The sequence below is a fragment of the Buceros rhinoceros genome, unplaced genomic scaffold, assembly GCF_000710305.1.
Source record: "Buceros rhinoceros silvestris isolate BGI_N320 unplaced genomic scaffold, ASM71030v1 scaffold19906, whole genome shotgun sequence".
NCBI classification, from domain to species: Eukaryota; Metazoa; Chordata; class Aves; order Bucerotiformes; family Bucerotidae; genus Buceros; species Buceros rhinoceros.
In genome coordinates, this window is record NW_010419561.1 from 5,650 (window position 1) to 19,777 (window position 14,128).

Sequence of the window (14,128 nt, forward strand, 5' to 3'; positions counted from 1 at the left end):
AATGAGAGGGCAACAGCAAGTCTGTGAACCGTCATAAAATCTTACCCACAGAAAACATTGGGATCTTCTAAATATACATATTAGAAAAGTGTTGATTAAAATACCGGACTTTTAAAATCTTCCGTTAGCAAAATGTATTGCTGAAAATTGTCCTTTTTGCTTGTTTCAAACGAACCCCATTGTGATTGCCACAGGGCTGCAAGGAGCTGCCTGCTTTCTAGGGGCATGTTTTTACTGCCTCATACAGGAATCGCTCAACAGGTGAAAATAACCCTCTTAGGGTCTCTGTGCTGACACGTGGAAAGGAATGCACTGGTGCCGGATGGTAACACAGGTGTCATGCAGTCTTTTGGCTTTAACGGACACAGGGTTTCAAACCGACGGTGTGACTGGAGGGTGGCGGGTTTAATCTATCACATTCGCGTGAAACCATTTAGAATTAAAATCGTATGTGAAGGCAAACTGTGTGGAAACGTGGACAATGCCGGGCTGCCTAACAAAAGAGTGCCAGAGGTGCTGCTGTTTGTGGCATGCAGAGCTAACGCTTGAAGGCCTGTCACAGCAGTGTGAACTGCTGCGGCTTCTTGACATTGCTGCTGTGTGGATGCTGGCTGCGGTCCGGCCCCGTCAGCCAGTGCTGCGTGGCCTTAGGAAGTTAACCCACAATCTCTGCAGGTTCAGTGACCAACTTAGATCCATCCCACGCTGTCTTGAACTGTTCAGGAACCGGAAATTCTTTCTGGTCAGAAACAAAAGCAACAAGGATGGTTAAATAAACAGCGGATACCTCGTGGAAACGATTAGTGCCACATGACTGAGAAAGCACTGAGAGCTCAGACACGCCAGGATTAGAGGGAAGCTTCTTCATTACCCGAGGAAGCTGTTTCAGAATGCCACACAGGGAAAAGCCCTGTTGCTGCCCAGCGCCGAATACTGCTTTGCAATAATCCCTCTCACCCCCTTACAGGGAACAACCAAGGAAATAAACTTCATGTCAGAAATGACTTTAGATTCCATCAGTGTCTGGGCTGGAAGACAGCAGAAAGGATTTCGTTGTGGGGATTAAGCCAGGAGTCTGATTTTAGGGACAAAAGCATGTATTCGGTGGAAGGATGGGAGATGTCGTGGGGTCTTTCTCTGTTCCAGTAAACAAAAAACGATGTCAAGAGAAGGGTTTTTTTAATTCAGACCTCAAATAGGTGTTTTGATGGCCGGTAATTTCAGACGTTACTGTGATTTGAGGTGACACTGGCCAAAAGGACCTTTTTTTCCTTTTTTTAAAAGACATGTGTATGAGCCCACTGAAAATCATTACTTTTCAGTTACCTGAAGCTGGGCATCCAGCAACCACGTTTGGAAATGTGGAGCATAAAAATTCTCATTACATATTTTCTTTTATAAAGTGTAAACCCCTCTACCAAAACAAAACTCCAGCCTAAAATGTAAAGGAGAAGTTGACGTTCCGTTTGTGGCCATTCAGCGCAGTTTCAACACTGTTGAGGAAAACCAGGATACTATTACAAGTGCCCTTGGCCTGCACGATCCCTTGCGAGCGTGTGAGGTGACAGAGCATGACTTTACTAGATATGCCACTGGGCATAATATGAAAATCTTTCAGAACAGAAAAGGAGCCTAGAAAATGCACCTTTTTAAGTGGTTTTTAAGGATGTGTGTTGAAAATGCCAGAGTATGACAGATGCTACTCGTGTATCAACAGCTTTAGGAAAAAACAAGTATATTATCCTGTACTAATTTCATCTGCAGTAGTACTATGTTTTAGTTTTAGCATCATCATCTTCAGGCTTGAGTGCTCTTGTGCACAGTGAATTTCTTTGGGAGATTTTGTTTAGATATCAAAAAAGAAGATTAAATGGACAGGAGTTGAAGCCGTCATCTATCAGAGTAGAAAGAAATAACACCATGCCTGGTCTTTGAAATTACTTTGTGCCCCAGGAGTTCTTCCTGCAGTGATAGCTGAGATACCGGGACATTGCTTCAGATCACTTTTTGGTGATGTATGATGGTTTGTTAGTTTCTTTCCTAGCAGTTTCAGTGCTGTTAGTGACCAAGATTAGCGGGGAAGGGGGAGGAAAGTTTTAAAAATATCTCACTCACATAATCACCATCTTGAGGGATGAGGATGTTCATCTCGGATGACTTGGCACTCACAATCTCACAATCCAATGATTCCTCACTGAGGTAGATGTGGCAGCCTTCGGTTTTGTTAATAGAAATGGTTGGCACTTTCCCCATCACCTGCAAAATAAAATCTACTTAATATCAAACACAAAGATACTGTTCATAAAATCCTTGTTGCCTGCCAACAAGGTCTAATTTTGGCTGCCACCATCTGATCTATGTCTCAGCTGCCTGCATGAGGCTTGTATTTGGTTTGTTAGACACCGTGAAAATTCTTGGTGGTGACAACAAAGATCTAAATACAAGAGCAAACTCAGAGTATTGTCCTGGTTTTGGTTGGGGCAGAGCTCGTTTTTCTTCTTGGTAGGTAGAACAGGGCCGTGTTTTGGGTTCACTGTGGGATCTGGTATGAGAAGAATGCTGATAATACACTGATGGGTTTAGCTGTTGCTAAGGAATCAAGGACTTTGCACCCTCCCATGTTTTGCTGGTGTGCAGAAGCACGAGAAGCTGGGGGGGGGCTGGGGAAAGCAAGAAGATCAGGGCCAGAAGTACCAGTTCTTACAGTGCATAGATCTCTCAGCTTCACTGGAACCAGAAGGGGCTGGGCTAAGGGAGATTTGATCAGCGATGCTCAATAGTTTCCACAGGCATTTTCTAAACACATCAGCAGAACTTACTGCATGTAAAGATACATTTGGAGGCATTAATCTCTTCTTTTTGTTGTGCTCCGGTGAGTTTTTAAAATCTCTGGTAGCTACACACTGGGCTTTTTCCCCTCCTTGTTCTCTGCTCTGCTATTCAAACAGGTATTTACCTGAATCTGAATGTCCCTGGAATTGATCACTTCCACGATGCCCACAACGTTGTCAAACACAAGGCCAAACTTTTTACAGTTGTCTAAAATAAACAGAGAGGCAAGGTAAAGGCAAACCCACGTGCACCTGCTACATTAACTCTGAAAACTCCCAGCCTTGCTCTGCATCGCGAGAGACTTCACTCGTGATCAACCCACTGGCGTGAATGGAACGATTCAGAGACATTATTCATCACCAAGTCAGGTTTTTCAGGAGTGGCATTTAAAGCCTGGCTGAACTCTCACTCACCAATAGTGATTGAGTTGACTTTTCCTTTTATCTGAAGTGTAGATCTGTTACACTGAAAAATGTAGGCCACTTGCTTGAGTTCCGTGTTGTTAATGACCAGGTCATTCTTATCCTCTTGATATTCCTGTTTCAAAAGAAAGTTTATTTAATGGGTTATCTTTAGCTAGCAGTCAGACAGAGTTTAGTACCACTTATCCTCGAGTCAGTGCATCTTCAGTTACAACACAGCAATATCCTTCCTGGGGCTTAAAAATCTGATGTGTCCGGTGATCCGACACTTCACCTCATTCACCCTGAGATGACACGTGTCTATGTTAGAGCTGCACAACTGAAGGACTTAGGATAGACCAGGACCAAACCCGTTAACTTAGTAGTAAAGATGTTATATTCCCAACCACTTAAAAAACTCACAAACCTGTTGCTTGGCTCCCATCCAATTTTGACCAGCACCTTGAAAAACAGAGACAGGTTTTGTTCCCCCAAATGTTAACTAATGGTGTGTGTAGTGTGTTGGGAACCGGGGCAGGCATTGCCATATACAGTGAGTAATAGGGGAAGAAATTTCCTGATGAAGCATGAGAGGCCAATTTTGTTGGTATGGTTTCCTCCCTCTTTTAACAAACAGTCACGTGAATCTTCACTCATGCATTCTTTGGTCTATGGCTACAAAAGTCAACTCCCAAACTTTAAACAAATCTATCTTTTCTATCTGTAGACTGAGCAAAAGGAAAACCTCCAGTATTTTTAAGCATGGCAGACATGCTTGTGTGGAATGGGTGATGAAAAATAAACGTATAACTGCACTGGTTAACAAAGCTGGAGAAAGTGTTCTGTGATAACACCGTTACCTCTCGCTTGCACAAGTGGCCTGCAAGAAGAGGTTTTAATTGGGGTCCTCCACTGGACTTGCTTCTGGGGGATTGTCTGATTGTGCAAGGAATTTTTATGCGGTTTTGACATTTGCCAGATAAGATGAATTATCGTTGTTAAAAAGAAACTAACTCACTTTAGATGCTACAGAAAAGTAACGGTTAAATGGTGGCAAGGCAGAGCAATGCATGACTCAGCCCGGTTTAGTTGCATCTGGATCACGGGCAGCCTTTTGCAAGACATTTCAGCGCTCAGCCTGGTTTGTGATGTGCGGGGTGCAGTTCAGAAGAGGTGCTGGAACTCACCACTCTCCACTTCTTTCCCTCTAGCTCCAAGACAGGGGCATGGCTCTGCTGTGGGGAATTCTTGGGAGAGGTGGGGCTTGGAGTATGGCTTTTTGTTGGAGAACGAACAGAGGGACCTTGGGCACGTAGGCTGGGGTTCTTGTGAGTCTTCTGGTCATCAGAGACATGACGAAGCCCTAAAAAAGAAAATTTTAAAACAGGTTATTTATGAAAGAGAGTCTTTTTTCTAGTCCTAAGGGTGTTCATATTTAAGCAGGAAAGGTTCATTTGTCACTGTGTTAAATTATTCTGCGAATTTACATGAGTTTACATGGGGTTTTTTTTCTCAGGGTTTCCCTGGGTTACAACCTAAAGCGTAACTGCCTACATATTTCCAGCATGTTGTCCTCTTCCACTCTGGATGCCTGTCTTAGCACCTTTGCCGCAATGTCTTCTAGTCCTTCTCTGTCTGTAGCAAGCTCTGAGAGCTTGTTATATTTTTCCATCCATAAAAATGAGATTATACTTCTAACGTATGACAATATTTGACCTATCCCTGCAGCAGATATATCTACCTTTAAGGCAGATATATCGATCGTATGTATTTAAACTCCCAAACATCCAAGTAATCCACTTTGATTACAACCATCCAATGTCAATACAAAAGGCTTTGTTGCTGTGCCCCACGCTGAGCTGTCAGCCATGCCTTTTCACCTGTTTTATTCTGAAACACTGAATGTGAGTCAGGAATGGGGATAAATTTTTATTGCAGTTGCAACTTAGAGGTTCACCAGCTACTGGGGCTTGGAGATGTCCAGCTTGGCTGCCTTAAAATTAGAAGGATGCCTCTGTGTAAATGGTAGTGATTTCCAGTATGCTGAACATATTTGGGTGCTGTTGGAGGTGTTGGTTTTGCAGTCTCGGTGCACGCCTCAGAAAGACCCGAGCTGCTTAAAGGTACCTTAATATGCAGTGGGAGTTGGGTTAATACATATAGGAGCTCTTGATGGACCAAAATCTGATTTCTTTTCTCCTGACCTTTGGTAATGGCCTCTCCCTGGTTAAGCTGTGCAAACAGGGCTGAGCGAGATGCAGTTCCTTCGTCCTTTACGGTGTCTGTATCAAAGATGGGGGGAGGTCCAGGCGGCGGCGGTGGTGGCGGTGGTGGCGGGGAGAGGCATGACCCGCTTGTTAGAACAGATCGCATAGACATGGGTGATGCCACAGGACCCTGTTTGAGATAGACAGAGATTATCTTACATATGTTTCAAAGAACATTGTGTTACGATAACTCTTATTTATTAACATCCTTGAACACTGTGAGTTTGAGTGACTCTCGGAGCCACAGGCTCAGAATTTCTGTCACCAAAATTGAACGTAATGGTATAAATTGTTCCCTGTCTCAAAGCTGGCGAGGCTGGAAAGCCTGAGAGCCCCCAGCGCTCCCTGACTGCAGCACTGTTCCATCTAAAAGAGTTCTCTCAAATGCTTGTCACTGATGCTAAAGGTCTTTAATAGTAAAGATTCCATCATTTATTCAGTGTTTAATTACATAAAAGGGAAGTTTTAGTTCAATTTCACAGAATCCCCCACTGGTGGGGTCTGACAGGGCCCTCTGGGGATCATCCAGTCCAACTCCCTGCCAGAGCAGGGTCACCAGAGCAGGGTGCCCAGGATGGTGTCCAGGTGGGTTTGGAATCTCTCCAGAGCTGGAGACTCCACAACCCCCTTGGGCAGAGCCAGGGCTCTGCCACCCTCACAGCAAAGAAGTTTCTCCTCATGTTCAGGTGGAACTTGCTGTGTTTGTGCCTGTTGCCCCTTGTCCTGTTGCTGGGCACCACTGAGAAGAGTCTGGCCCCGTCCTCCTGACCCCTCCCCCTTTTGATATTGCTAAGTATCGGTTATAAGAATTTCTCAAATTCTTTTTTTTTTTTTCCAGTTGCAGGAGATCACAGCACTAAGTTTTGAGTGAGGGGGATCTCAGTAAAGTAAGTAATCCAATCTTTCTTTCCTAATTAAAGGTGCATGTTTTGGTCTGAATTATAAAGCTTACATAGACTATCATCAAACAGAGAAACTACTAATAATGATCTGATTAAAACTGTGTGCATCCTAATAATATATGTTAGATAGAACCTGAGAAACCAAGAACCACTTTTTCTGTCTTGCCACTGAGGGTCACTCTGATCCTACCTCTCTGCAGCTGCGCAGCGACTGCTGTGTAAGAACCGTTGTGACAAATTGGATCGGTTCTGATGAATTTAGCTGTCTACGCACAGACGTTGTGCGCTGCCCTAGTACCTATTTATCAGGTGGGGAAATGACAGGGACTTGGAGAGTCGCAGCTCCTCTCACTCTCTACCTTTGTGCAGAGATACACGCTGGTAAAGTGCACCCCTGGTAATTGATACTGGGAATAGATGGTGCTTAGCTGGACTCAGAGATGTCTGTAACCATTTCTGATGCCGCTTCTTTCTGCTTTCTGCTGAACTGAAACAGCAAAGTGTCCTTTTAGTTCATGCATCTCCCACAAATGAAACCTGTGACTATTTTTTATAAAGTGAACTTGTTCTGGCTTGTAATCTCCCACTGATAATGGAAAAGAGGCTGAGCTCCATGTGCTCTTTTTTCCTTACTCTTCAGACACACTTTATTTTTTTTTTTTAAAAAAAAAGAAGCCTGGCATGTGTGAGTAAGTAACAGCATTCAAACCTCTTAGTCATTACGACCCTAACTAGACTAGTGTCGAAAGAGAATGATATTAATTAACCTCTTAAGGTGCACCCTCTATTGGCACATTCTGCTTACGTGCTCAGTAGTTACAGGTGATTGTTTTTGGCTGGGGACAACTTCTTCTCTGGGCCCTCAACTGACAGTGCCTGTCCTCCCGCCTCTGCTAATGCCCGCGATGTGACCTGCGGCAGCGGCAGCACAACTGTGAATTCCAGTAATAAAAAAAACGAATGGCAGTGGATTTAGTGGCACAATCAGTCGTTGCTGCCTGAGGTGCCGTAGAGATCTTCCCTTTCTGTTGCCTGCAACTATAGCAACTGAATCCACGACGTCCTGGTTACCCGGACTTATAAACACTGCATTTGCAGGGCTTTTTAAAATACGCAGCTACCAGAAATGGCACTCACCGCTCACAGCGCGGTGTGAACATGCAGTTATGAATTATATATGCGTTATGGGAGGAGATTAATAGTAGTAGTGGTTAATAACTTGCAGTCTGAGATAAAAATCTGGTTTCCCAAATTCCCAGTTGCCACCTGATTGCCCAAACATACCTTACTGCTTCCACCTGCATAAATGCAAGGCTGTGATTTTCCAGGAACTTCTGCCTGTAAGACTCATGCGTTCATCTGGAATTAACACCAATTAAATTCTGCTAAGGCTGCAAAGATGCATAAGGAAAGAAAAGATGTAGCAGTTACCTGGGTAGACTCAAATATCATGGCTGGCCACAAGCAAAAGCAAAGTGTCTTGTCAGCTTTGTTATCACTGAATTGGGTGCTGCAGCCTGCTCAGAGGTGCAGCTCTTCTGAACAGAAAACTGATCCTATGTGTCCCAGCGAAACTGGGACGCAACAAAAATATGGGAGGGTCTACGTAATCAAGGTGGATGCAAAACTCAGAGGGATTTACCTGTATGTCTCTCCCAGAACTCTGAAAGAACTTTCTTGTGAAGGTACAGGCAAAAAGGAAGGATTTTAAATATATGAGTCGAGATTGGATGTGGTTTTGTATGATTGAAGAATGTCTTATTTACTGTTCAAGAGCAGAGGTAGGAAAGGATTCGTGTTCATCAGCACATCTAAAGAGCAGCACTCTAGAGCAGTGCTGACGAAAAGACAAGTCTAGTCAAAAATCTCAACCCTTGACCGGAGGAGTGAAGACATTCTAGTCCTTTGAGCGGGTTTCAGGAGGAGGGAAAAAATTTATCCCTTGCACCCACACTGCTCATCTGCCTCTTTTCTTTAGAGGCCTGGTCACACCTCCAAAGGCAGTGGCTCTCTCTCCTGAGCTCAAGACTATGAGTTAGATCTAATTAAGAACACAGGAGCTGTCACAAGGTCTCAGAGGACACCTGGAACTTAGTCACTCTTCCCACTTTTCCTCTTAGTTTTGTGCAGTCACAGAAATAAGAGATGGACTGAACCTTTGTGGTTAACTTTTCTCTTGTATGGCAAATTCTTGTCTAGTTTACGTCTGGAGTTGCAGTTACACAAGCTAACAGATACTGTATCATGATATTTTCAATTATGTTGGAACATCTATGAGAAACTGCAAACAATTTTGATCATAAATCAGACCAGGGAAAATTGACGGACAAATCAAAGGAAAAAGGGTCGCTAAAATACAGGGAGGGACTAAATGCTTCACTGTAGATCTACCATTTCACGGCCTGAAAACATTCAGTAGGACAATGCCCCTTTGAAATAGAACATGGAAAAGGCAGAAAGTCTCAGTAATGAGGGGATGTGCAGAGACTTGCTGTAAAGAGGGGTTCAGTCTCACACTGGCTTTTGTCTTCTTTTCTTTGCCATTCTGATTTACCTAGCTGAAATCAAACAAACATTCAAGTGAGGTGAAGATCTTTGTGGGAAGAGTGGCTCAGGGAAGCTCTTACAGGGGACAGAAAGCACAGGAATGAACTGGAAATGCAGAAACACGTTGCACTTCTCGCATTCCCTGTGTGCAGAGGGATGGGACCTGTGCTGCACTCAAACACGCTGACACAAAGGGCAGTTTTAACAGCAGCCTAGTGAAGTGGTGCCAGGAACTTTCATTTCTTGATTAGCTTTGACCTCTGTTAAAACATAGACCTCTGAGTCACCACCTAAGTCACTGGCAATTGGTTTGCTTTCCTTAGTCACTCTTCTAAGACCACTTAGACCCTCAGGCTTTAGAACATTTCTGAAGCAGCCTCTTAAACTGTTCTGGTATCTGGCAATACTTGTGTACTGTCCTATCCAGTTTCAACGGAAGTGCCCTTCACAAAGTCCATTAATTTTGGTTCCGTACAGGGTGGTGTTTGTGAGAGCTGCTGGGGATGAAATGGCATGTTATATGCCCACAAAAGTTCATCTATCCTAAAGCAGCAGGTGCTCACCAGCTTGGCTATTTGCAAACAACTCTCCAGATTAACTTCAAGCAGATGTTAATAATGGTGTATCTTTACACAACGAGTATTAAGAGCCATTTGGACCAGCAAAGGCAGTTACTTGCAAGCTGCCTTTCTTCCTCTTTTAATTCAGCTGTTTGCCTTGGTAACAGCTGCTGGTCTCAGTGCTCTGGTGTCTGCAGACGTCACGTCAAGTTATGCTGGTAGCCGACTATTCCCATTAACATGTTGGTGTGGTCACTTTTCTCTCGTTTGCAAATACACCCCGTGTAAGGCTTATGAGGAGAGTAGATAGCTTCACCCTGACTTTGTGACAGTGTCACGCAAAAATAAGCCATTAATTTTAACCTGCTGGGTTTGTATCATAGTGAACTTGATGTGCTTTAAACCTTGCTGCTGGAGCTTTCAGAAACGGGGGACAATGTAATTCTCTGAGTAAGGTCTTATCAAGAACAGGAGATACAGGTCCTGCGGCCATGTAGTAACAGCTCCACAGGGGATGGAATAGTACAGAAGTTTCATCCAAGGGAAAAAAAATGTCTTCAACTTCCAGCTAAACCATGCTCTGAATGGGGTGACAGAATGGGTCAGGGATTGCTCCTTGCTGGGGAGGCACCTGCACTTCCACTGACTGTGGCTCAGTTGCTTCCTCCAGTGACAGTGTCTGAAGATGCTGATGGAGCTGGGCCTGATAAATGCATATCATCACTGTGCAAGAGCCTGCGGGACTGCAGTACAGCCCCCAGGTATATTGTATTTCTACCTTTATCTCGTACAGTTGGCAGAAGGGTGAGGTACTCCTCTTGTTCTCCTTGCTGACTACCTAGCTGACTCACTGGAGGAAACAAATGGCTGTTTAAGTTGAGGCAGCTGGCTGGTTAAAAGTAGTGTATGTTAAATCTCATTTAATTCCCTTGAAACAATAGCAGAGGTGAGTGAAGCCCTCTGCCTCTGAGAAGCTGGGCCTTGCTACAGCACGTTTCTCCTAAAGCACAGGGCAGCAGCCAGTCTTGTTAGAGAAACAAAATGCTGTTTGTACATAACCCACGCGCTGTGGATGCCACACTGTCAGTAATTTTTGGTGGCCATACACAGCCTGATGTGTCTTTAGGTCTAAACCCAGCTGTTGAGAGACAGTAAGAATTTCTTTTTACGTCTTATCACAAATAAGATCCTGAGCCATTCTGGCTGACTGATTCCCTGGGTTACCCTTCCATGTCACCGCTCCGGTATTTGTAGTATTGTGGCAGCAAGGAGCTGTAGCCAGAGGCTTGTGTCTCTGGGGATACGAGGAGCTTATGTGCCAGGGCCTACAGAAACACCCAGATGTCCCTCTGAGTTTATCCAGCAGCACAGAAACTGTGCGGAACAAAGTTCCCGTGGTGGGAACCTGCTGTGGAGCACGTGAATGAACACACATTTCTTGTAGCTGCAGTGGTCATATTTACTCAGGACAAGCAGGTTATAAACATCTATATAATGCATATGAATAAAAGATACATGCATGCGTGTAATATATAGTACCTACTGGTCATCCTGTGAAGGGGTAAGTATCTATTTGTGGCTGGGGCAACAAGTGGCTTAGACAGATGCGTAAAATCCCTTAATTTTTTGGAAAGCCGCCTTTTCATGGCAGCAGGTAAACAGGAATTCTAATGGGGGCTACATTATCCTCAAAAAAAAAAGGATACCCCTGTTTTCTCCCCCTCCCCCTTTCTAGTAATCCTAGTTTCACACCTAAAATGATTACAGCGTTCGGTATTGTTCTTTTCATACATATACACAGCCACAGACAAGAATCATGAGGCTCAAAATATCATGTATCAGCCTCTGGGAACAGGTGGACTGAGACTCGGGGGCACAGAGCTCTTGTTAAGGTGTTTTTTGTGTAGAAGTAGCTTAGCACAACAGTTCTATTACGCGCCGTATTTAAGATACCTGTCTGCAAGGGGCTGTGCTGCCCTGAGATCCACAATTTACGAGATGAAAGAGCTGACTTAACGGGGCCTGTCGTCTTTGTGAGTTAAGCACAGCCCAGCAAAAACCAGGCCAGCCTCTTTTCTTGGTACCGAGTCTCAGCAGAATTCTTCAAACTTTGCAAACTTTGCAGCCTCTTTTAATACACTTCTGTTCGGGGTTTAAAATGGTGCTTACATCTTCACTGTCACCCAACACAGCCGAGGTCCTCTAAATCATCTGAGAACTATATGCTACTGTAATTGTCAATGAGTAACATGCTCCCATGGGCACATTAAACCATCTTTCACTTACAGAAATACGCAGTGAAAAGAAGACCAATCCTTTTAGCAATACAGTAGAGTTTAATAGATGTGCCTTTTCCTTTTCTCTCCATTTTATGCACTTTTCATTTGCTTTTCCTGCTCTCTTTTCCACTGGAAGTAGGTTGCATTATGTTACAGGCCAGGTTGCCTTCGACAGCTGCTGTCAAACAAGCTCCTCCCAGGTTCTCCCTTGACCTGTCTGAACGGGCTTTGGTCACTGATATGAAAAGGACACCGCTGATACCAGTAAAGACAAATACTGTCAGTCGTTTCCAAGGGATGTGGGTGTAATTGAGGCAGTCTCCACAAAAGAGGCAACTATTGTAGAGTTGCCAGGAGGGCCAGTTTCTAAACCGAGAGTGTTCCAAAACCTGAACACTGCCCGTTCTCTGAGAGAGAAACCGCTGAGAGTCAAGGATGCAAACTCTTCAACAAAAGGGTATAAGGAAATAGGGACAGGGAAGAGAAGAGGAAGAAATGGAAGGGGACTGGAAAGGAGAGGAAAGGCTATGATGAGAAAACTGGAGCACTCTGAAAATGCCTACATCTTATCCACGATACAGGCATTTAAATCAGTGTGTCTGTGCTGCCCTTACTTCCACCTGAGTGGGGCCTCTGGGATTGCAGTTGTGGCTGTGGCTGGAACTGGGACTGACCTTTAGCTTCAGTGAAGTGGCTCCGACAACTGTTTCTCCATTAGTGAGTCAAACTCAACACAGCGTAGATGAGGTACGGGAAGGGTAATAGCAGGCTTTTGCCTGCAGAATTTGGTCTTTTGCAGCTTAAAATGTAGAGAGATATGTAATATCTACATCTACATCTACATATATACATATGTATATCTACAGCAATATGTAGAGAGATGAATATTACAGGAAAATGTTTTGATAGTGCAGCAGAGAGAAGCAGGGCCTTTTTATAAGAAAATGTCTGGGGCGACGATTTTGGACAAGAATGCATTCAGAGTTTTAAAGGAGTGTTTTTAGAGAACAATCTAATGAATTATAAATGGTTTTTTAAATGATGTATCAGGAAAAAAAGACTTGCAGATACTGTGTTGGTACTTCAACAGGAACAGGATAGAAATAAGTCTCAACGGCTTGTAAAGATGCTGACTTCCTCCGAAGGATTTGTTTTGATTTGTAAAGGCAAACTTTCCTCATTCTAGTGAATTTCTGTATTAGAAGCTAAACACTAATGAAATTCACTGCTAGTTTGTAAATATTTCCTGTTTGTAAATAATCCCTGCTGGCAAAATTTGTCCTAAATGGCTGTTGTATACAAACACTTCACTGCAGATCCACCTGCAACTGAGAGAGACATTCAAGACCATGATCCCTGAGCCAGGCTTGTTTCTTAACACTCATCTGACGCACAGGAAACTACAGCCCTCTGTCATTACCGCTGGTTGTGTTCTTGCCGCAGAGTTAACCTGCAGGAGCAGGAGCAGAAGTTTCACCTCCCCCAGTTTACTCCTGCAGCCCTTGTAGCAAACAACGTTTTATTAGGCATTTTTGAGAGCTTATATTATAGCTGTTAATTTCCTTGCACAACCAAAAAAGGGTAGAGAGGGAAGAAAGAACCATGTGTGGATAGAATCCCTTCTTTAGGTGATAAAAAAAGGCAAAAAAAAGGGCACTTCCTGTTTCTGAGTACGAACTGAAAGAAGACACAGGTTACTGTCACGGCTGTAGTCAGAAGGCTGTAGCAAGCAGAAATGACAGTTGCTGCACGGGTACAATGCTACACTGGCCATTTAAAACATTTAATTACACTAACGGCTTTTGTGTAAGACTCACTGACATCTGCGAATGTCCTGTCTGGTAGCAAATGAAAACTCGCAGATCTCCCTGAGGCTGGTAATTGCTACTGTTCCCATTGTCAAGATAGCAACGCTGAGAGCTAGTGAGTACAGGGAGCTGCTGCGCACCTCGCGGTACGTGTGGCAGAGGAAGGCTCACGCTGCCCAGTCAAAGGAATGAACTACAGAATTCCTCTGTTAAGGAAAGACTGAGGATCCCTCTGTCTCCCACTGACAAGCACATTTTCTCTGAGATCAATCAACAAACACGAATACTTCAGCTCCTGTTGACAACACACGTTACTGTCGGGGACAACCCTGCTCACCAACACGCACACTTTAACTAGGCAGCTTTCCTTCTGTGAGCCCCATACCAACGGATCTCGTGACCTTACCCACTGTGTCTTGAACTGCCTGTGATTTCCACAGCAGCCAGTTCCAACAGGAATAGTTGCCAACATCTTGGCAGAACCAGAGCAAAAGTGAATGAAAGAGAACGGTGAGAGCTCCAACAATCCGTA

The 14,128-nt window shown here is 44.1% G+C and overlaps 1 protein-coding gene across 2 annotated transcripts in view; it reads right to left on the reverse strand.

Moving 5' to 3' along the window:
- Window positions 1–655: 655 nt before the first annotated feature.
- CAP2 (CAP, adenylate cyclase-associated protein, 2 (yeast)) overlaps window positions 656–14,128 on the reverse strand; it is a 44,180-nt gene continuing 30,707 nt past the window's right edge. For both annotated transcript variants that reach the window (XM_010138999.1, XM_010138998.1), the window contains 6 exons: window positions 5,438–5,630; window positions 4,421–4,596; window positions 3,246–3,369; window positions 2,957–3,039; window positions 2,116–2,256; window positions 656–739 (listed from right to left, as the gene is read on the reverse strand). In XM_010138999.1, coding sequence (XP_010137301.1) covers window positions 656–739; window positions 2,116–2,256; window positions 2,957–3,039; window positions 3,246–3,369; window positions 4,421–4,596; window positions 5,438–5,630 — 801 coding nt within the window. The remainder of the gene's footprint in view (window positions 740–2,115; window positions 2,257–2,956; window positions 3,040–3,245; window positions 3,370–4,420; window positions 4,597–5,437; window positions 5,631–14,128) is intronic.